Consider the following 23,198-nt stretch of genomic DNA (forward strand, 5'->3'; position numbering starts at 1 on the left):
TTAGTATGTGAATGCCACATGTTTTGCCGTATATGTGAAATAAATAAATTACAATGCGAGTTGCCTATATACTGTCAGATTAATTTATTGACAAATGACTGAAAGTGGTACGATCACGCCGCCTCCTGCGCTCCGCGCTGTTTGGTGTTTTCACGTTTCCCTGATTAGCTTGTCTGTTAATTTGAATTTAACTATGGTCAAGTAGTAAACCCTGCCCCTAAAGTTTTTTAACACTTTAGTTGACGAAAAAAGGGGTTTAAAAAAATATATCGAAATGCTCAGATCGGGTTTTCAGATTCTATATTAAACGTAAACCAGTTTCCCGCTGTGCCACTAGTTTCAGGACACCGTGTATACATGCACTCTTCAGGTATATAGATTATTAATACCACGATTTATTCTTTTTCCACAGCGAACACGTCGTCTCTCCACCATGATCCTGAAATTCAGTCCGCAGAAGTTGGTGGGCAGGGCGTTTCCCATATTGGGCTGGGCCAAGGAGTATGACGCATCTGCTGCTGTCTCGGACCTGGTGGCCGGTATCACAGTGGCTCTCACCCTCATACCTCAATCCATAGCCTATGCCTCGCTAGCCGGACTAGAACCACAGGTTAATAAATACAAACTTTTTGGAGTGGAATAACTGATAATAGTAGAACCTCAAATTATAATAACAACTTTCAAACGAAAAATGTGAAACATATAAAGATTCGTTCTCATCTATGAATTAATTCCCTTTCGTACAACCAAATAATAAGAAAATATACTAAATGAAAAAACACACATTGTAATTCACCATTTTTTTATTGAATTAATAAATGACAGCCAACCAGGTTTCGCATATCTCTAGCTTCGTCAGGGCTATTATATTAACTATTTATAATTAGATGCAGACACATATTATGTACAGAAGAAAATACAATGAGAGAAAGAGATAAATGGAGAAGAAGACATCTTATTGGTGACAGAGAAAGAGAGAAAGAGACATAAGGGGAGGGCAAAACACTTTCAGGGGAGGTTAACGGAACAAATAAATAGTTGGACTGACGATCGAACCTTTCTCCCCAGAGACCGGAGCCAACAACGCTAACACCTTAGCGAAATTCCAATTGGATAGTACCGAAATTTCGTATAATAACTGTTTTAATTGATTGCAACAATAACATTTGGCTGTCATCAGTTGTTTTGTTTTGCTCCATCTAAAATTAATTTTTTACCATTCTTTTTTGTTTTCTGGCAAAAAAAAGTGTAGTGTGTTGTGCCTTGAGGTTTCTTCTCCCTCCTGATCTTCCAGGAGTCACTTTTAGCTGCTGATTTCCAGATATTTATAAACTTTTTTACTTCTGTCATTTTTCATACTATTATTGTAGTTGTTTACTGTTGTGAATAATGGAGGAAGATTTCCCTCCTGGACCCCCTACAAAGCCCCCAGATCCCTCTCCAGACCCCCCAGACGGGGAAAATGTAGAAATTTCTGACAGTGATTCTGTCATCTTGACTTCTACCAAAAAAAGGAAATTTACTCCTTCTTCCCCAATAAAACTTGACTCGCCTTCGACTTCACTGTCCCCACCAGCACTTTCTCAACTTCCTCCAACAAACTTTTATTCTCCTCATTCCCGTGGCCCATTCATAGCATACGCCCAAAAAACTGAGCAAGGAAAAACCATCCACCCTCTTGAATTTGGCAAATTCCTATCAAATAGCAAGAATCTTTCAATCAAACCTGGAGGTGTAAAAGCCGAGGGTCGCTTCCGAATCTCCGTCGAATTCCTCTCAGGGCCAGCTGCCAACAGTTTCATCAAAAATATCTTCATTTCATCTAATTCAAAGTTCAAGGCATATATCCCTACTTTCAATGTCACTCGCATGGGCCTGGTCAGAGGTATCTCGACCGATCTGTCCATCGAAGAAATTCTGTCTTCACTTTCAACCCCCCAACACATTGGCAATCCCATAAAAGCCAGGAGGCTAAATTACAAGGACTCCTCTGAGGGTATAATTACCTGGAAGCCCTCCCAATCTGTTGTTATCACCTTTGAAGGTCAATCTCTTCCCTCCCATATATATTTATTCTTCAACTCATTACCAGTTGAAATGTATACATATCCCACCACTCAATGTTTCAATTGCTGCCGTTTTGGTCATACCAAAGCTGCATGCAGATCTCAACCCAGATGTTTTAAATGTGGAGAAAACCACGCAGCTGACCAATGTCCTTCTTCCTCCTCACCTAAATGTTTTAACTGCTCAGGCTCACATACAGCTATCAACACATCTTGCCCAGAACAATCTCGCCAAAAAAATATTAAAATTTCTATGGCCTCTCAGAACTTGTCTTTTCTGCAGGCTTCTAAATTATTCCCGCCTGTCAAAAAATCATTTGCTGAGGCTTTATCCAGCAACTCCTCATCCAACCCTCTTCCTTCCACTACAACAACTTCTTCTCGTTCAACTAAATTCACATACAAAAACGCTATCTCTAAACCGGCTCCTGGATACGATCAGCAACAACACAACTCACTGCTCTTAAATCCCAATGGTTCACCTCTTTCAAATGCCACAAATGGGTGTGCAAATAATTATAATCCGTCCTCAATGAACTCTCTTAAACTTTCTGAAAAACTCTCCCAAGACAATTCTTCATTTATCCAAACTCTTATTATTCTTCTAATTGACCTTATTTCTTCTCAAACTAATCTACCGTCCAACGCTGCTACTATTATTTCCACATTAAAATCATTTATTCAAAATGGCTCTTCAGGATGTCAGAATACTTCAGTGGAATAGCCGAAGTGCTATTTCTAACAAATCTGATCTCCTTAACCTATTAAATTCCAACTTTATTTCTTTGGCTGCTATCTCGGAGACTTGGTTTACTCCATCCACCCACTTTAATGTGGGAGGGTATTCCTGTCTCCGCGACGATCGCCCGGAAGGTTCGGGCGGCGGTGCTGCCCTTTTTATTAAAAAATCCATATCATTTTCCCCAATAAATAATATCAAACCCCCCAATGCTGACTTCCAAATGGTTGCAGCTAAAATAAAGGACACATCCTTTATTTCAGTCTATCTTCCCCCAACAGCCCACTTCAATAAACAAACTTGGTTGCAAATTGTAAGTCAACTAAGCCCTCCTTTCTTTATATTAGGCGATTTTAATGCCCATTCCCCCGTCTGGGGTTCTGCTTTCTCCGACCGAGATGGTCGAAGTGTGATGGATTTCCTAGATCAATCCAACCTTTTCCTTTTGAATGACGGATCTCCTACTAGGATCTCACGCCCCAGCACAAACCCCAGTGCAGTGGATCTCTCGATATGTTCTACTAGTCTGGCTTCTCTCTCCTCGTGGGTGGTGTCCCCCGACCCTTGCTCCAGTGATCATTTCCCGATCATCATTACTTATCAAACTTCTTTCCAATCGGACAAGTCTCATATTTCGACAAAGATTAAAACGAAACACACCAAATGGGATGAATTTAACTCTCATATGGACAAGTTCCTACTAAATTCACCCGCCACCGATATATTTTCCGTCAAAGATGATTATAATAACTTCAAATCAATGCTCATAACTGCAATAAATAAATCAAATCCTCCCCCTAAAACTAAATCTCTCAAAAAACTCCCTCCAACTCCCTGGTGGGATGAGGAATGTTCCAAAGTAGTAAGAATTCGGAAAGCTAAATCTCTTTCCTATCGTTACAATATGACTATGGAGAACTATCTTATATACAAAAACGCTGAATCCAATGCCAAAAGGGTATTGAGGTCAAAAAAAAGATCCGGGTGGTACAACTTTTGCAGTTCAGTATCTCCGAACACTCCAATTTCGGAAGTTTGGTCTATGATCCGAAGATTTCGATCCTCCTTCAGTTCACCATCTCCTCGAGCGTCCCATTCTAAATGGATAGATGAATTCTTGGACAAAATTGCCCCCCCTTCTGTTCCTAACTTAGATGAAATAACGCCCATCTATAATACTCCCATGTCTAATCATTGGCTAGACTCTCCATTCACCTTAATTGAGCTAAAAAATGGTTTATCAACAGTCAAGGACTCATCTCCAGGCAGAGATGGTATACCTTACAGCATAATCAAAAATAGTAATGATAATGTTCTAAACCACTTCTTAAGCATCTTAAATAAAATCTTCCAGACTGGTATAATGCCTGATGACTGGAGTTCTCAAATAATCATCCCTATTTTAAAAACAAACAAATCTCCAAATTTTGGATCCAACTACAGGCCAATCGCTCTTTCATCCACCCTCAGTAAACTTTATGAAAAATTAATTAAAAACCGATTAGAATTTTTTGTCGAGAGTAAACAGCTTCTCTCTCCATCTCAATTTGGGTTTAGGAAAAAAAAATCCACTCAGGATAACCTTGCCATCATCAGCACTGATATTAATTTATCAATTTCCAAACAGGAAGTTTGTCTTGCCGTCTTTATAGATATAGAAGGCGCCTTTGACAATGTTTCCATCCCAATCCTGAAAAAAAAACTTCTAGGCCTTGGCCTTCCCCCCATGTTTGTCCAATCAATTATTAATCTATTTCTAGATAGAAAAATTTTCATTGAACTTCCAGATATTTCTCCTCAAAGTAGGTCTATTTGGAAGGGTTTACCACAAGGCGATGTATTGTCCCCCTTACTGTATAATATATACACATATGATATGCATGCCACTATTCCCCCACAAATAAAAATTATCGAGTTCGCAGATGACATAGCTTTCTTCTTATCATCCAAAATCATCCCTCTTGCCGTCAAATATCTTAACGAAGCCATGAATGCCCTTTGCACATGGCTCACGTTACATGGTCTTGAACTTTCAATCCAAAAGACTCAGTGTGTCACCTTCTCAAACCGCCATAAAAACCCCCCCGTTCAAATTTTATTTAAAAATTCTCCAATCTCCAACGCTTCTGAAGTAAAATTTTTGGGAGTAACATTTGATAGGAAACTTAAATGGTCTTCCCATATTAATAATTTAGTTACTAAATGCGAAAAAAATTTAAATATCATCAGATCATTATCTGGCGTTTGGTGGGGAGCTCACCCTACTTGCATTAAGTTGCTTTACAATGCACTTATTCGAAGCCATCTCGACTATGCCTGCCCACTTTTTAGTACTGCCTCAAAAAATGTACTTAATAAATTAGACAAAATTCAATCTAAATCTTTGCGAATAATAACTGGAGCGATGCAATCGTCACCCATCAATTCCCTTCAAGTAGAATGTTCTGATCCTCCTCTTTATTTAAGGCGTCAACTATTTGCTGACAAATTTGTTCTTAAATGTTTAAATTCTAAATGTCATCAGGTTATCCCCAGCGTCTCGTTGTTCATTGACTCAAACCATTCATCTACAATCAGAGCTTCAACTAAACCTATTCCTGACATCTGTAAAAATTTTAAGTCTCTCTCAGAGCTCCACATCATCCAAAATGATCTACTTCCCTTATACAAACTAAAATATAGTCACGTCACCCTATCCCCAACAATATTAGAAGGGATCGGAATCTTTAAAAGTCATTCCAATCTCCCGGCCCGAACTGTCAATAATATGTTCAATGACATTATTTTATCTAAATGGCCCAACTTTTCTCTTTTATTTACTGATGGATCCAAATCTCCCGACTCTCCTAACTGTGGTATAGGTATTAACGTTTACCACAATAATTCTAATGATAGAATATTTCATTCAATTTCAAATCAATTTTCAATATTTTCAGCTGAGTGCATTGCAATAATAGAATCTCTCAAATATATAATCAAAAATAATTTTGAACATTCCCTCGTTCTCTCTGACTCTCTCAGTTCCCTCCAAAAACTTAAATCCAGTCCTCTTCTTCATCCTGATGATCATTTTGTATGCCTTATTCGAGAGATGATAGCATCCATTCAAAGCTCTGGTAAATCTGTAACTCTGATTTGGATTCCTGGACATGTTGGTATCATGGGTAATGATATTGCGGATGCCTTGGCAAAACAAGGAGCGTCCAACCCTGTTGTTACCCTCGTAAACCACATTCCCTTATCTGACATTTTTTCCATCATCAAAGAAAGATCCCGCAATGTTTGGTCAGAGTATTGGCACATTGCTAGTCAATCCAAGGGAGCCTGCTATGCCTCAATACAAAGGACTATACCATCAAAACCGTGGTTTCAGCAATTCCCTCATTTTTCCAAAAAAGAAATTTCTTCACTCATTCGAATGAGGATCGGTCATTGTTCCGTTCCTTCCCATCTTTTTAAAATTCACGTCCTTGACTCCCCAGATTGTACATTCTGTGGTCTAGAAGTGGGAACTTTAGATCACATATTTTTTGGTTGTCCCTCTCTAAACAAATATCCTCTCTTCTATCAAGCCTTAACTAAAATTGCCTCCCCTCCATTCAACATTTCATCTCTTTTAAGTCTGAACTCGACTCCAATTTTCATTATAATTTTGAAATTTGCCTATTTAAATAAAATTAATATTTAAATTCACCTTTCAATACACCTTTCTCAATAATTTTAAATGATGGCCAAGAACACCCTTGAAGGGTGAAAGCCAGAAATAATGGAAAAAAAAAAAAAAAAAAAACTGTCGTAATTTTTTATTCATTAAATATAATATCATCCATTTCAGAAAAAAATGTGCATGAGTGCCACCATGATAGAATGCATTGTCATCGACAACGAGTGTATCTGAAAAGTTTCAGCTCGATCATATGTAGGAAGTGGGTTAATTTTCACTTCCAAGATTACACGTCATTAATTTATTCAATCAAGAAAACAAAATCGAAATTAAAATAGATGTGTTTAAAAAAGTGGTAGTAATTATCTCACATATTTTTTATCGTTCAATATTTTGAATATAGGACACTCAAAATTTTAAGGGGGCGAAACAAATATTTTCAGGAAAACATGTTTTTTTAGATGCAATATTAAATTAATTAATATCCAATTAATTAATGTTGCAGTACGGCCTCTACTCGTCATTTGCCGGCAGCCTAGTGTACATTTTCTTTGGTACCACCCCCGAAATCAACATCGGCCCCACAGCGCTGCTGTCTCTGCTTACGTTCACGTATACCACGCACACAAATGCAGACTTCGCAGTGTTGCTCTGCTTTCTTGGAGGATTCATACAACTGCTCGTAGGCTTCTCCAGATTAGGTTAGTACCTACTTCTAAACTTCTAAGGTACTCTTTAAGACCCCGCACATAACATACTTAAATAAAAATTAAAATTAGGAAAAAATGAAATCCTGTAGCTCAAGCACACACATGAAATGGAAAAATCAATCTTTGATTTCAGAAAAAAAACCAGATTCAAAAGTCGTTGATGTACGGAGCAATGAAGATATTAATTTTGCGAATTAACAGAATAAAAAAATAGAAGAAAACATTAACTAATTTAAAATTAAATTGCGAAAATATTTGATAGGTGGATAGGTACCTACCAAATATTAAAAAGTTATCGTCGAATACTGCTTTGCAAAAAATCTACAAAAAGTGTTTAAGAAGACTTTCTAAACAGGCCACTCAATACTCTAAAACTTTATACGATGACGTTCCTCAAGGAACCTTCCTAGGACCACTACTATTACAAATAAAAGATAATATAAATATATCTTTTGACTTGCCAATTTAGTTAAAAAGGATGTTGTAATGCAGTTAAATAATCAAAATAATAAAGTTAATCACATAATTATTTTATCACAACACAGGGTTCCTGGTGGACTTTGTGTCCATCCCTGTGGTGTCTGGCTTCACCTCGGCTGCCTCGTTGATCATCGCCTGTTCGCAGCTCAAGGGGCTGCTGGGCCTTTCCTTTCAGGCAGAGACCTTCCTGGAGATCTGGGATGCGGTGGCGGCACACATTGGGGAGGTGCGCACGGGCGACACAGTGCTGAGCGTGGTGTGCTGCATCGTTCTTCTGGGAATGAGGGTATTGGCATTGCTTGATTCATGAATCAAGGTTCTCATGATTAGTAGTATCGTAGGTATTTTTAAAGTCGTTTGTGTTTTAGTGTAATAATATGGTGCCCGCTCCTGGGAGGAAATGCAAAATAGCCATGGCTCAAAAACAAACAACACCTATCTTTTGATTTATTTAAAAAAATGAGATGACTTTCATTGTAGATATGTCTCAGGGATAACTCTCGAGCTCTTATCTCTGGCGTTATGAAATTTGAACAGCTTTTTATGTATGAATTTCTCATCACGAGATGTGGATCATTGAAATATCGATTTATCTGTCGAAAGGGAAGACATGACTCCGTATTTTTTTTTCAATCCAAATCACGCGCAAATGCTCGTATATAACTATAAATTTTACCATAAATTTCAATTTACAATTATTTTTCTTTAGCAACTGAAGGAAATAAAGATTAAGCCCAAGAAAGGAGAAGAGCTGAGCAAGCGACAATCCATGATACAGAAGACCATCTGGTTCACGTCTGTTGGAAGGAATGCTGCTGTGGTCATCATTTGTACCATTGTCGCCTATGTGTTGGATTTACACGGATCCACCGTTCTCAAACTAACAGGTTAGCCACATTTATTTAATTAATGTTCACTACTTCGTGAATCATCACTCCATTTGCCCTGATAAACCAGGCTGCTCCACTCATACATGCCTGTGACACTTTAACGATCAGTCGAACACATCGGTGATATTCAAGCCTTCCATTTGCCGTGACTATGAGCTTCTCCAGATTCAAGTTCTCAAGTGTGGCGAGCAATATATTCAAATAAGGTATCATATATTATATTGTCGGCCAACTTTCAGAACTGCTCTACTAGCTCTTTCAGAATGGATAGATTCGTGTGCCCGGCGGTAGGTTGAATCCTAAGTATTCTCCTCCAACACGACCCTCGACTCTAAGTGTCCATTAAGATGTAGATTAGACCCTTTGACGACAAATATATTTATATTGTAATGACTAGCGCAGACCCGTGACAAAAATTCTTGGGATATTATAATTATTGCAGGATTTGTGAAGGTACATGAAAAAATATTTTCCTCAGGATCTGTGTCTTTCAAAAAACAAAAATAGGAAATTTTCTAATTAATTTTTAATGTGACAACAAACCGTCGTGAAAAAAAATCGCGTCGACGATATTTGATTGCATTTATATATTGTACTAGAGATGCCAGATGTCTCTTGATAAATTGTGAAACTACTAGTTGTGGAAAACTGTTAACTTTGTGAATATCGAAGTTACGAACACGCGGGAACTTTTAAAATAATTAATATATATATCTCTTCAATTTGGCCACATTTTGGGCAGCGTACATTCGCGGCTGTTTGCAAATTGGCCAAAATGTGTCCAAAACCCGTATAATTAAATTTTTTGTTGGTAAATTAGAGAGACGATCAGAAATTTACTTTTCGGAAAACCTTCAGTAAATCTAGTTACCTACCTAGTAAATAACACATCTTTGAAAATGGAAAAAGTACAGACCCTTGAAAAATCATGAAATCTGAGCTTACTTTTATCTTTTCCACAATTAACCCTAAGATGTTCAAACAAAAGAAATACCTACACATTTCTAATATAGAACAGAAAATGAAAAAAAAAGTTTCTTGAAAAGAAAAACTCGATCATAGGCATAATTTTGAAAATGACACATAAATTCAAAGCAAATATGAGTTGGTTGAACCATATTTCCTGCAAACTGACGCAGAGACAACCGAAAGATTTTTAATTTTTTTAATTTGCAGGAAAGATAGTCTCCGGATTGCCAGCGTTTGGTCCTCCCAACTTCAACACCACTCTTGGCAACGAGACCTACAGCTTCACCGAGATGACAGGCCACTTAGGAGCAGGAATTTGCGTGGTGCCTCTGATTGGAATCATCGCCAATGTGGCCATCGCAAAAGCTTTCTGTGGGTGAAAAAAAAAAAACTTTTGAGACTACTTGTGTTACATAAAGATATACATTCTAGGGTTTGATTCCACCAATCTTTCATCAGTGAGTTAAATCCATTGATTAAGTAACCAATGAAAATGATGAACCTGAAATTGCCTGTATGAAAAGCAGAAGAGTGAATAATAGAGGGTGGAGAATATCTACTGATCTCCAAAGAACTGTTGCATTCATAAACGTAATCATTCAGACCATAGATCCAATATGATATCTATCTACCATTTGCCTTATTCCTTTGACAGTAGCCCATTTTCTAAGGATCATTAGGGTTGTCTCCTGTTTTCATAACTCTGTAAGCATCTGAGCTTTCTTCCTGTCATCTCAGGATATTGGCACCACATTGTACGAATGGGTGTTTCTTTCTCTTGATGTATTCCACTCCCAACAGCTGCATTTGTCTCCAGTTGTGGTTGTTAATTATCCCGCTATCTCCCCCAGAGAGATTCCATCCATGTTTAACTCTTCAGTACTTTAAACATTTTTGTTGAGTTTGAAATGTTTTCTGTATATTTCTATTTATGAATCTTATTTTTTTTTTAATTTTCCGTAAAAACAATTACTGTTTTAGAAAATAAACATTACGACTTCTAAAAAATAAATTTTAAAAACAAACGTCAAAAACGCTAACCATTTTTGCTTAATTTTTTACTCCAATTGTAGAAAAATTGAGAGAACTCGATATGACGAAAATATTTGTCGGGGAATTTGTAAGAAAACTGCAACTTCGCTTATATATCGTTCATACAATAACAAAAATAAATATTTTTTGGAAAGTTAAATCGATGGTTACGATAGCGACCCAAAATATGAAATATTAATTTTGGCTATTTTTAGGATTTTATTAATGGCATCCAGTTTATATAATTGAGGCAAAATGGAAATAATTATTATTTCTCTTTACGTATTTCCGCATGATAGAGAAAAAAGATAAAAATACTTTTATAAAAAATGGAAATATATTATAAAATAAATAAATATAATATAAAATAAAACGCTGGAAGGGTTAAAAATTGGCTGGTTTGTTTGATAAAGAATTGAGATACCTCCTTAGAGTATAAGGGAATATTTCAATCAACTTTTCAAGGGTCCAAGACAGTTTCCATCATCAGGAGAATAATACAATTTGTGTGCCCTACTGAATGAACGATTATCTTGAAAATTTCAAATTCCTAAAGCATATTCACTTTGAAAATTAAAGACAATAAAAAAATCTGCTTTTAGGATATGTGTTGGATGTATGACGTGATTTTCACTGTTTACCAATGTTTTCAGCTAAAGGAAAAGTGCTTGATGCAAGTCAAGAAATAATAGCCCTGGGCCTGGCCAACGTGGTCAGTTCTTTTGTGCAGTCCATTCCTGTGAATGGTTCCTTCTCCAGGAGTGCTGTCAGCAACGCTTCGGGAGTGAGAACCCCAGGAGCTGGATTGTATACTGGTATGAAAGTAATCACTATTATTAACACCTATTGATATACTAATTTAACCTGTTACTGGAGCAAAAGACAGACCTGGAATGAGGTATTCAAACCAGGCTGCAATTTCCTTTGGCGTGATGACATATTTCAGTGCGGCAAGCAAGAATATGACCCTTCTGTATCATAGTTATGTTTGTTGGGTGTAATCGTGACATCACGCCTAGAATGACACACTAAATGGTCCTTGTGGATTTCTGAACCAACTCTGATCCTATGTTGTACGACTTCATTTATAAATACCTTTATTCTTAAAATACAAGAAATAATACATATATTATTCCATAGTCTCTATTTGTGTCTCTTTTGTATTTTACTTTTTTGTACTATTTGTCTTTTGAGTGAGCTTTCACATAATTCTGTATTTTTATTTGTATTTGTTTTATATGTAATTTTTTATTACATGCATGAAAAATAATGTATCCCATATATGAGTAGATTTTTATAATTGTTGTACCTATTTGTGTATTAACTGAGTTTTTATAACTGGATTGTTATCATGTAAGTGAGATCATCTGTAAAAACCCAGTATAAATAAATACATAAATATTATAAACACTCAATCTCTGGGTCAAAAAGATATCCAAAAAGCAACTACAAATCTAACATTTGGGCATAAAAGCTTCCTATACTATGGTACTAAACTCTACAACTAAATCTCACTCTCATTCAAAAGTCACAACAATATTATAAAATTTAAATCTCAAATAAAAAGCTTGATATAAAACACAGGGAGATCAGAAATAGAAAATATACTGACACCAAATACAGACTAAAACCGAAACCACTCAACTGCGCTAAAAAATGGTGATCGGATAACTCATAAACATGACCATTCAACACACCTTTAAAAAGAAGTCATGAAAAGTGATGAAACAAAAATCAGATTAAATGTGTTACGTATGTTAGGTTTATATGATAGTTTTTTTTCATCGCTTTTAATTACCAAAGATCACTTTTTAAAGGTGTATTGAATTGTCATTGTGTTGAGTTATCATGGAACCCTAAAAAAACACTACATCCTTCTTTAGCCAACGTTTTGGACAGCATCACAGTGTCCATCATCAGGCCAAATGTGATTATAATACTTTAGGCCGTGAAAATCTCAAATGATATCTACAATGTAATATATTTATAATTATTTCAGAAAGAACACTATTTAATACGTCTACCTATTTTTAATTACTTATTATTATTCATACTACTAAATTTTAATACGTTAATGAATCCTCAGCATGAGAGATCCCAGTGAGGATATTATTATCTCTATTTGTAAGAAAACAAAAAACATTTACTATCTTTTCTCTCCGAATCAATTTTATTTTCATCTAAAGATTATCAGTTTTCGATGCATTAGTATCATTTAAAGTACTCTTCAATTATTGAAGACAATATTAACGATTCCAAAACGAAAATTTGAAAAAGAGACCCGTTCCCCGGCAAAGTAAGGGTCCTAGATTCATGTCTTAGATGTGACCATATCTTTTTCTGTTTCGAATTTTCGTTTAAGAATTGCTAATATTGTCTTATTAAATATTATAATTTGAGGTTTTACTCATTAAGTTGTTCCAAAAATATAAATATTCATCCTTTTTCTGAAAAAGTCAATAGATGTCGCACAAGGAAAATAAAAATAAGATATATTTATCCAAGACACTGTCTAGATTACAATAAGTTCGAGTTGAATCTTGCGATCATACATTAACATGGGATCCAATAAAATGTGTGGTGAGAAAATGAAGATAATGTTGGTTGTTCTTATTCGAAGTATGATACAGTTAAATATGACCGAAGGAGATAGGGTCCCATTAGCTCAGTTGTTAGAGTCATGCCCCGGCAAGGTAAGGGTCCTGGGTTCAAGTCCTAGATGTGACCGTATCGTTTTATGATTTTTCTGTTTCAAATTTTCGTTTAAGAATCACTAATATTTTCTTCAATACTTAAAAATGTATTACAATTCGAAATTTTACTCATTTAGCTATTCCAAAAATAAAAAAAGTGCCATTCATCGCTGCTAGTGTAAACTAATGACTGTGATTATTTTTTAGGAATAATAGTCTTGATGACGCTTGGCTTCCTGACTCCATATTTCTACTTCATCCCTAAGGCGGCGCTAGCGTCTGTGATAATATGTGCTGTGATGTTTATGATAGATATTGGAATAGTTAGAGATCTATGGAGAAACAGCAGTAAGTTAATAATCTCTATTTGCATGGATTAATAAAAACGTTTACATCCTTATAATAATAATTACAGTTGATTCCGTTTCATTGGTTTATCAGGACAGCCGGTAATTTGGGCCAAAACATAAAACTATAAGAACAGAAACTAATACTAATTTACTTGGGTTATCTCGGACACAAATCCTTTTAATTGGGATAATTCCATGCAGAAGGTGTCTCAGTAAACAAATTATAGTTAAGAAGTACGGGTGTGCGGTAGGCGGCGGAGTGAGGGGAGGGGATGCACCCCGCTACTGGAATTTTGAGTTCATTCGACAGTAATTCGGTAGCAGTGATGATATGTCTGGGGAGAAGTCCCCAGATTTGGGGGAATTTGAATTTGAAAGGGAGGAAGTGAGTTGTTTTGGAAAAAAGTAAGAAATCTGGGGAAAATTCTATTTTGTCGACGAATTTAGGGCAAATTCTTGAGAAATTTTGAATATTCTAGGGAATATTGAGAAATTTTTGAAAAAAACACTCAAAATGATAAAAATATTGTGTGGAATCCAGTACTGAGTGAGTAATACCTCACACAAATCCATTTCATCACTGTTCTTCTGTAGACTTTGACCACGTCGGCTGTTCGATGTCCATTGACACTGTCAACGTAAAGTTGTTGTGCATTGCCCCCCCGGGAGTATGAAATAACATTTTAGGTAATTGTTCATGTTTTTTTTAATTTTTTTAAAATTAATTCATCCCATCTTTGGTTCTGTAAATAAATAAATAAATTTTTTTTAATTAAATACACCAGGGGCCTTAGCATGAGAATCGATCGAACTTAACGATATCGTATTGCTAAGCGTATCTACCGACCATTTTATAACGACTTCCCTAGCATGAGAACACTATTGATATCTCTAACGACATCGATAAGGCAATAAATACAAATCGATATACGCTGGCAATACTGGGACGGAATTGTCTATGAATTGGATAGACGTCAGACGTCAAACGTCAGATTTCAAGCTTGATCATTGTAACCGCCTTGTTTTTTTAATATTTTACGATGTCGCAAGCAATGGTAGCTGGGTAAGTTATTTATTTATCTTTTTATGTGAAAGAATTTCCATTATTATCAAAGAGATATACTTACATTCTATTGTGTCAAAATTTTGAAGTTATTTTTACTAATATTTCAATCATACGCAGTATTTTAAGATATTCAAAATGCTGATATTATGATTTCAGGAAGAGAGTAAGGTCGACGACCAGTCAAATGGACTGCTAACCAGCTATATGGCTGACCATTCGGAGTTCGCCGCTGGAAGGTTTGTGGGACCTCGGGGTTCGGAATTTGGCGGAACAACTGGCAGAATTATGTCCTGCTAAGTCAGACGAGCAGTGGAAAACAGTGAGTATTTGTACCTACCTATACAAACTGGTTGCAGCAAACTTTGCTGACCTTCTAATATAATCTATCATCGAGACACTTGATATAAGACGGTAAATCACTTTTAACCTGACATTATTTTTACATTTTACAGACATGGCGTGACATAGCTTCCCCTTCTCGCCCGAGCAAGAAGAGGAAGCTAACTGACAAGCCAGATGTGGGGGTTCGGATGGTGATGGCGCAGGAGGCTAGTAACGAATCATCCAAGGAGCTTGTGGGAGCTATTAATAAATTCTCCAATATTTTTAAGGTATTTCCTATTTCTCTTCGAATCACTCCCAAATACAGCGCTACACGTGTAAGTTGCCAGATTAAAATATAAAGAAATAGCGTCAATCCATGTTTAGGCCACTGCCAACTTATAATTGTGGCACTGTACTTTTAAATTAGAATTAAATCTTAGTAGAACAAAATAAAATGCCCAGCTTTGACTTAACTAACTAACTAACCATCACGCCGTTTCCCCGCAGGGGTAGGCAGAGAGGACGGACCGCCAAACAACTCGGTCTTGGCACACACTCCTTGCCTCATTTACATTCATACATCGTCTCATACATACTCTTCTATTATTATTAGCTTTGACTTATTTCATTTATTTATTGTACTATTCCCAATGTACTATTTTTCCATTTTGCGCGGTGGAGTTTTTATTGTTCTGTTTGTTTAGATATTCTTTGTGTTAAAAAAAATTAATAAACATGTAAAATCCAGCTTGGCGAGAAATTCAAAATGAATAAATTCATTTATAATCTTCCTTTTAGTATGTCGACTACCTATTGTTATTTAAATTAAATTAATGAGTTGTTATTTATCATTTCAGAGTTCAATGGATCGATTTGCTGACATTTTTGAGGTATTTCCTGTTCCTTTTTGTAATTATTTGTCAGGGCACCCCGAGACCGGGCAAGATACAGTGTCTACATAGACATGAAAAGCATTTCTGGTCTCGTCTCACTGGCACTAATAACTCATTTACTATAGAAGGTAAATTAAGTTAGTAAATTAATGAATTATCATCTCTTGTTTCAGAGATACACGGCAGTGGAACGTGAAAGGGTTTGTTTACTCCAACGACAGTTGGCGAGGTATTTATTTGCTATACATCTATACAGGCTTTTAAAAACATTTAATGTACAAAACTGAACAAATTAAATTAAATATTGCATTATTTAATATGTCACTTGAGAGATTGCGAAGTATGTTCACGAGGGATGGAACACGATTATTAACAATTGTCCTTGGAGAGGCAAGCAGTCCAGCTAGGAGGTACGATGAAAGTAGAATGAATGAGATCTCTAATAAAACATTTCTAATTCTAGACAAACTCAACCATCGAAACAACCGTCAACATAATTTGCTAACTCGCCCAACTATACGTTGCAGTTGGAGTCGGAGGATACTGCGATTAGTTTTTAGGTTTTTTTTTATAATTTTCAAGATAATAAGTTTTTTGTATACTTTGTGTGTTAAATTTTTATTTTTATTAACGTTTTGTATGTTCATAATTTTTATGTTTCTTGTGAAAAAGTGAAACTCAACAACAAATGTCATTTTTTTACAATTTAGATACATTCAATACAATATTTTAAAGTACGTGTTGTGTAATATTGCATGCAGCACTTTGCATATACATATACTTGATTAGTAGCAGTTCTTCAAACTCTTGCAATGTCTCTGTGAGGCGTGAATTGTTTTTACAATGTAGGTACATACAATACAATGTTTTAAAGTACTTTTGAAGTACTTGTTGTGAAATATTGCATGCAGCGCTTTGCATATATGAATATGTACTTGATTAGTAGCAGTTCTTCAAACTCTCGCAACGTCTCTGTGAGGCGTGAATTGTTTTTACAATGTAGGTACATACAATACAATGTTTTAAAGTACTTTTGAAGTACTTGTTGTGAAATATTGCATGCAGCGCTTTGCATATATGAATATGTACTTGATTAGTAGCAGTTCTTCAAACTCTCGCAACGTCTCTGTGAGGCGTGAATTGTTTTTACAATGTAGGTACATACAATACAATGTTTTAAAGTACTTTTTAAGTACTTGTTGTGAAATATTGCATGCAGCGCTTTGCATATATGAATATGTACTTGATTAGTAGCAGTTCTTCAAACTCTCGCAACGTCTCTGTGAGGCGTGAATTGTTTTTACAATGTAGGTACATACAATACAATGTTTTAAAGTACTTTTGAAGTACTTGTTGTGAAATATTGCATGCAGCGCTTTGCATATATGAATATGTACTTGATTAGTAGCAGTTCTTCAAACTCTTGCAATGTCTCTGTGAGGCGTGAATTGTTTTTACAATGTAGGTACATACAATACAATGTTTTAAACTACTATTGAAGTACTTGTTGTGAAATATTGCATGCAGCGCTTTGCATATATGAATATGTACTTGATTAGTAGCAGTTCTTCAAACTCTTGCTATGTTTCTGTGAGGCGTGAATTGTTTTTACAGTGTCGGTACATACAATACAATGTTTTAAAGTACTATTGAAGTTCTTTTTGTAAAATATTGCATGCAGCGCTTTGCATATATGTATATTTGATTAGTAGCATTTCTTCAAACTCTTGCAATGTTTCTGTGAGGCGTGAATTGTTTTTACAGTGTTGGTACATACAATACAGTGTTTTAAAGTACTATTGAAGTTCTTTTTGAGAAATATTGCATGCAGCGCTTTGCATATATGTATACTTGATTAGTAGCAGTTCTTCAAACTCTTGCAATGTCTCTATGAGGCGTGAATTGTTTTTACAATGTAGGTACATACGATACAATGTTTGAACATGATGAAGCACTATAAGTCAGTTTCCTTGTTTAATATATTATCATTCGTGGGAGAAGTACTTTCGCACTAGTTCGTCTCTCACTCTGCGGGCTGCAACAACCCTGCTGACATCTTCAGGCTGGTGCAGCAGCTCAACCTCTCTTAACTCTACATTATCATTATAATCGTCTGTTAATCTGAAAATAGAGAAAAATTTATTAATATTTTGTACTGTTGCCTTACTTTTTTAAATGCATAGGTATAGTTCAACAAGGAAACTGACTTATAGTGCTTCATCATGTTGTATAGTATAGCACAAGTAATAATTATTTGACCAGCAGCATCGGGCTCATAATGGAGAACTCTGTCTTTCCTGAGGCAACGGAATATAGCCTTCCATGCCCCAAATAGGCGTTCTACGGAACATCTCGCCTCACAGTGCGCCTTTGTGTATCTGTATTGGGCACTCCCCTCGACTGCATTCAATATTGGTGTCATCAGATAAGGCTCGAGTGTATATCCAGAATCGCCTGATTGAAACAAAACACCCATTATAATTGGTACATATAACTACTAAATTATGATTTTTTTGCCTTTTTTTTAAATGAGTTGTTGAAATACATACCTAGCAAGAAATATGTCCCAATTCTCTGATTGTATAGTCTGTTCATTTCAGTTTTGACTAAACTATTATTCCAAATGAATTGGTCATGGACAGTACCCGGGAAGCGTGTGTTGATGCTCAATATTTTCAACGTAGCATCGCAGACCTGTTTATCAAACATAAAAAACCTTCAATAAAATTTGAAAACAACAATCCGGCTGTTTTATTTCTGAAAAAATATTTACCACTTGAACATTCAGCGAATAAAATCCTTTGTGGTTTTTGTACTGCTCCTCGTGTCTGGAAGGGGTGACGATGGCGATGTGGGTGCAATCGATGCATCCCAGAACATGTGGAAAGTTTAATTTTTCCCTAAAACTACTCTCTACTTGCTTGCGGGCTTCATTTGTAGCCGGAAAATGTATCCATCTTCTGTACAGATGTTCTAAAACTGCTTTCATAAACAGTTTTATGCACTTGCTAACGGTAGTTTGCCCTATCGCCAAGAAGTGATCTTGGCCTACTCCACGTTGGTAGCTCCCTGTAGCAAAGAAGCTGATGGGTGCGAGTACCTGTCAACATCATAAATAATACAACTAATTAATAAACTTCACTTTTGATCATTTTAATCACTTTATTGTGAAAAATTATCATCAGCAATCGAAACAAATTTATTTATTTCACGTGGTCGTTCCAGTGGTGGATAGATTTATATTGTGTTTTTGTTTTACTAAGATATCAATAATATTTAATACTCTCACTTTAATGTATACTGGAAGTCCTAATGTATTTTTTGACACTAGAAAAGGAGTTAATTCATCAATGAGATCTCTAGCCATAATGCGAGATATTCGAAACAATTGTCTGAATTCCGTCTCTGCAAGTTCGAACGGATTCAATTGATCGCGTAAACGACGCCTTTCAATCCTACGATCTTCCCTAACCTGCCTCCTTTCATTGAACCAGAAATTTTGCATAATGAACGACATTATTAAAAAATATATGTATATCGACAGCCAACCAAAGTTTTAACTGACACTCAAGACCCCACGTTATATTCGGCGGGCTTTTAGCAACCGTCGGTCGGAAGTTATCCTATCGATACATTCTCATGCTCGCAATTTTAACGATACGGTCGCTACTTTGACCATAGACAAGGAATTTTAACAATCGTCGGTTGTTATATTTTGATCGTGCTAGCATATGTCGTTAAGTGCTCATTGATGACGTATTTTAACGATATCGTATTGCTATAGGGCTATATCGACTTCTCATGCTAAGGCCCCAGAGGGTACTCAAAATATGTATAAACTGTACCTAAAAATATGTATTAAAAAAACTCAATTATTTTTACCTACCATACTTTGCATATTTGGGATAAAATATATCCTGATTGAGCGGAATCAACTGCATATAAAGGGTGGTAAGGGACATACTTGACTTTCTTTGACCTGTGATTCCTGACATTATTTGGATTAAAAAATTTAAATGATATTTTGGTCTCCGGTGACATTTTTTAAAACTAAAAATATATAAAACCAGTAGGTATAGGACAGCTAGGGTCGATGTGAGAAGCTGGGTGGTTACTCAACTGAGTGACCAGTGACGATACACGGAAGAATATTTTTTAAATTTCATAAACACTTTTTTTTTTTTTTTAATGTATATTTTATTTAGTTATAAGAGCTTACATCTTATACCTAATATATTATTTTCTATGACTACTACAATATTATTTACTTCTTACATACTAAAATTTAGATTTCACAACATTGAGACATAATCCACGAAAAACTGCAAGACTTTTAGCTTCCTTAACAATTACCGGGAGTTCATTGAACATTTTAAAACCTTTATAATAAATATTGTTTTGTGTTTCTGATAAATGTGTTTTAGGAAGCCTAAAATCGTTGCAGTTTCTCGTAGGATATAAATGAACTGCACTATTAATTCTAACATTCTTTGACATATAGTCAGGTAACATTTTATTTTTTAGCTTATAAATAAACACTAAGGTATTATAAACTAATCGTTGCCACACACTTAAAATATTGAGTTGACGTTGCATGGTTTTTATTCTGGTGTACCTGCTACAACACAGTATTGACCTCATGCCTCTGTTCTGGATTACTTCCATTCTCTTAATTTGGGTTTTGTTACTTAGAAATATTACACTTGTACAATAATTTAGATGGGATGCTACAGTGGTATTGTAGACCAATATCCTTGTTTTAATGTCCAATTTTCCTTTTATCCTACTTAAGAAATTAACCTTTTTCGCCATTTTTTTATTTAAAATTTCAAAGTTAGTGTTAAATTTTAACTTGTTATCTATTATGATTCCCAAGTATTTAATTTCTTTTACTTCTTCCATATTTTGATTGTCTATATTTAGGACAGTATGTACGTTTAGTTTTTTCCCTAATACCATGAATTTACTTTTAGTTACATTTAATTTCAATTTATTTATGTTTAACCACTTAGATAATTCATTAAGTTCATTTTGTATTTTTGACAACGCATCTTCAATATTATTTGCTATAATATATAAAAGTGTGTCATCTGCAAAAAGTTTGATGGAACAGTACTTTAAGCACTTCACTATATCATTAATATATAAAATAAATAGGAGCGGTCCCAAAACAGATCCTTGAGGAACTCCAACTTTTGAAGTCCAGTACGTCCCTTAATATCCTGTATATAACGAACAACTTGCTGGCTTTTGTCATCTCCAAGACCCAGATTCCCAACTTTCTCACTTCGAAAAGAAAAAAAAACCTTCAAAATAAAACACATTTTTACCTTGTATTTCAGAACTGGATTTGGTGCCATTGTTTGGAACATTTATAGCTTGTTTATTCCTTGGAGTTGAGTTTGGAATATTGGTTGGAATCGCCATAGACATACTGCTGCTGCTGTATTTCAACTCCAGACCAAGATTGAATATGGAAATAGTGATGGTATGTAACAAAACTATGTTTTCGATAATACAAGTAATATTACACAGTTACTATTTTGCTCTATTAAGGGAAGGACACACCGGGCCGATGTAAAATTGATGCTTCAGAATCACACTTGTCGCACGCACCCAATCCTGAGCTTCGCACGCAACACCAATCTACACTGTCCACATCGGAGTGGGACGAGTGATAGAAAGATGGGGTTGGTGGAAGGCCTTCCAATGAATTAATTTACCCTTTAAGGTTAAGATTGTTTTGGCGTTTTGTTGTCAAAATGGGAGATAAACAACAAATAGATTTAGTAAGATATTACAGGGTGATTTATAACGTAAAAATCTTTGAATATCGTGATGTACGATTTAAATTGCGTTGGGTGCGTAGGACAAGTGTGCGCGTTGCCCTGGGAACGAAGTAATGCAGCGTACATGTGCCCAGTGTGTCTTTACCTTTAGGCTTGTTAATGTACCTATCTTATACTTACTTAGATTGACTGATTTTTTTAAATGTGTTTAATCTATATAATAATTATATTGATAGAATGTGGGTTTTTTTTTTCAGTTGAATCCCAACACGTCTTACACGGTGGTGACACCTAGTGGGGGATTATTCTTCCCCTCAGCCAACTATTTCAGAGAAAGGATAGGAAAGGCAGGGAGTGCCAAGTCATTGGACGCCGTGGACAACAGCGGAAACCAAATCGTTGTCATAGATTGCATGCACTTACAGAGGGCTGATTGGACAAGCTTGCAGGTAACATGCTCATCCTAAAATATCGCAACTATGAAGCTGTCAATGATATTATACTAGTTGAAGTCCCCAACACTGCCTGGGCTTTACGCAGAGTTTTTTTTTTATTAGACGCAGACTATGTTTTGAAGGTCAAGTGTGCAAAATTTCTATAAATTAAATAAATTTCGAAATAAAAAAAAAAAAAAAAGCTAGGCTGCCCGCCCGCCACAGACACTCCTCTTTATATTAGTAGATTGATCGATGTATGCAGAAGAAAATATTGGAGTAAGGTTGGGGAATTTCAAATTTTGTCACATTTGATTGATGACCAAATTTACGACCAACACTACTTTTTGACACTGATTTTTTTTCATTGAATGGTTTCCGTTTAACGCCACTCCTCGGCCCGTTTCAGTTTTTGATCAAATGTGACAAAGTTTGAAACCCCCCAACCTTAGTCTCACTAAAAACTCCATGATAAGAGGGATATATGAAGATTCGTGTGATATTCAGTGATGAAGAATTGTATTCCATGATACTACATTTTTTTTTGAGTGTCGGTTTATTTTTTTAGGGCATCAAATCATTGCTGACAGATTTCCAAAAGTTGAGCAAAACAATTATATTCCTGCGATGTCGACCAACCATCAAAGAAAAGCTACAAGCAGAAATAAAGGACAGCTTTTTGTATTGTTCAACTGTGGATGAATTGATACAACTTTTAAATAGTAAGTTTTTCAAACCTGTTGTAAGTCTCTTCCAGTATGTAATCCCACCCACTAGAAAATTGTGCACAGGTTATTAATGATACTAATACAGTTGATATCTTTTCAGGTAACATTGCCAATACAAACTCCGAAACTAAACTGGATGTACCGGAAGAAGGCAGACAAATCACAAGATTCAACAACACAGAAACAACAACATCCTTATAGCAGTTATATAAAGCAGTCATTCCTAGTATTAATCATAGTTAGTATATGTTCTATAGAGAACATAAATTATATTTAAATAGTAATAATCCAAACTAGCAGTGATGTACAATTTTTCAACTCCCTTCCTCTCCTCGATCGATAGAAAAATAGATCCTCCCCCTCACCCCACG

At 35.6% G+C, this 23,198-nt stretch overlaps 1 protein-coding gene across 1 annotated transcript; it reads left to right on the plus strand.

Moving 5' to 3' along the window:
• Positions 1-433: 433 nt before the first annotated feature.
• On the plus strand, positions 434-23,044 carry LOC149419542 (sodium-independent sulfate anion transporter-like). Its single transcript, XM_089637876.1, has 11 exons — positions 434-610; positions 6,975-7,170; positions 7,725-7,945; positions 8,369-8,546; positions 9,726-9,890; positions 11,204-11,365; positions 13,451-13,591; positions 21,219-21,364; positions 21,923-22,114; positions 22,668-22,821; positions 22,928-23,044. The coding sequence occupies exons 1-11, from the start codon at positions 434-436 to the stop codon at positions 23,026-23,028; spliced, it is 1,833 nt and encodes a 610-aa protein (XP_089494002.1). The 3' UTR covers positions 23,029-23,044.
• Positions 23,045-23,198: the final 154 nt, after the last annotated feature.

This window comes from Hesperophylax consimilis, chromosome 12, assembly GCF_061612785.1.
Source record: "Hesperophylax consimilis isolate HC1 chromosome 12, BYU_Hcon_1.0, whole genome shotgun sequence".
NCBI lineage: Eukaryota > Metazoa > Arthropoda > Insecta > Trichoptera > Limnephilidae > Hesperophylax > Hesperophylax consimilis.

Excerpts from the sequence above, each read along its gene's own strand:
- LOC149419542 (XM_089637876.1), top strand. The coding sequence starts at position 434 with ATGATCCTGAAATTCAGTCCGCAGAAGTTGGTGGGCAGGGCGTTTCCC. Across the intron at positions 9,891-11,203 it reads GGCCATCGCAAAAGCTTTCT|CTAAAGGAAAAGTGCTTGAT; the intron begins GTGGGTGAAAAA and ends CAATGTTTTCAG. Across the intron at positions 22,822-22,927 it reads ATTGATACAACTTTTAAATA|GTAACATTGCCAATACAAAC; the intron begins GTAAGTTTTTCA and ends ATATCTTTTCAG.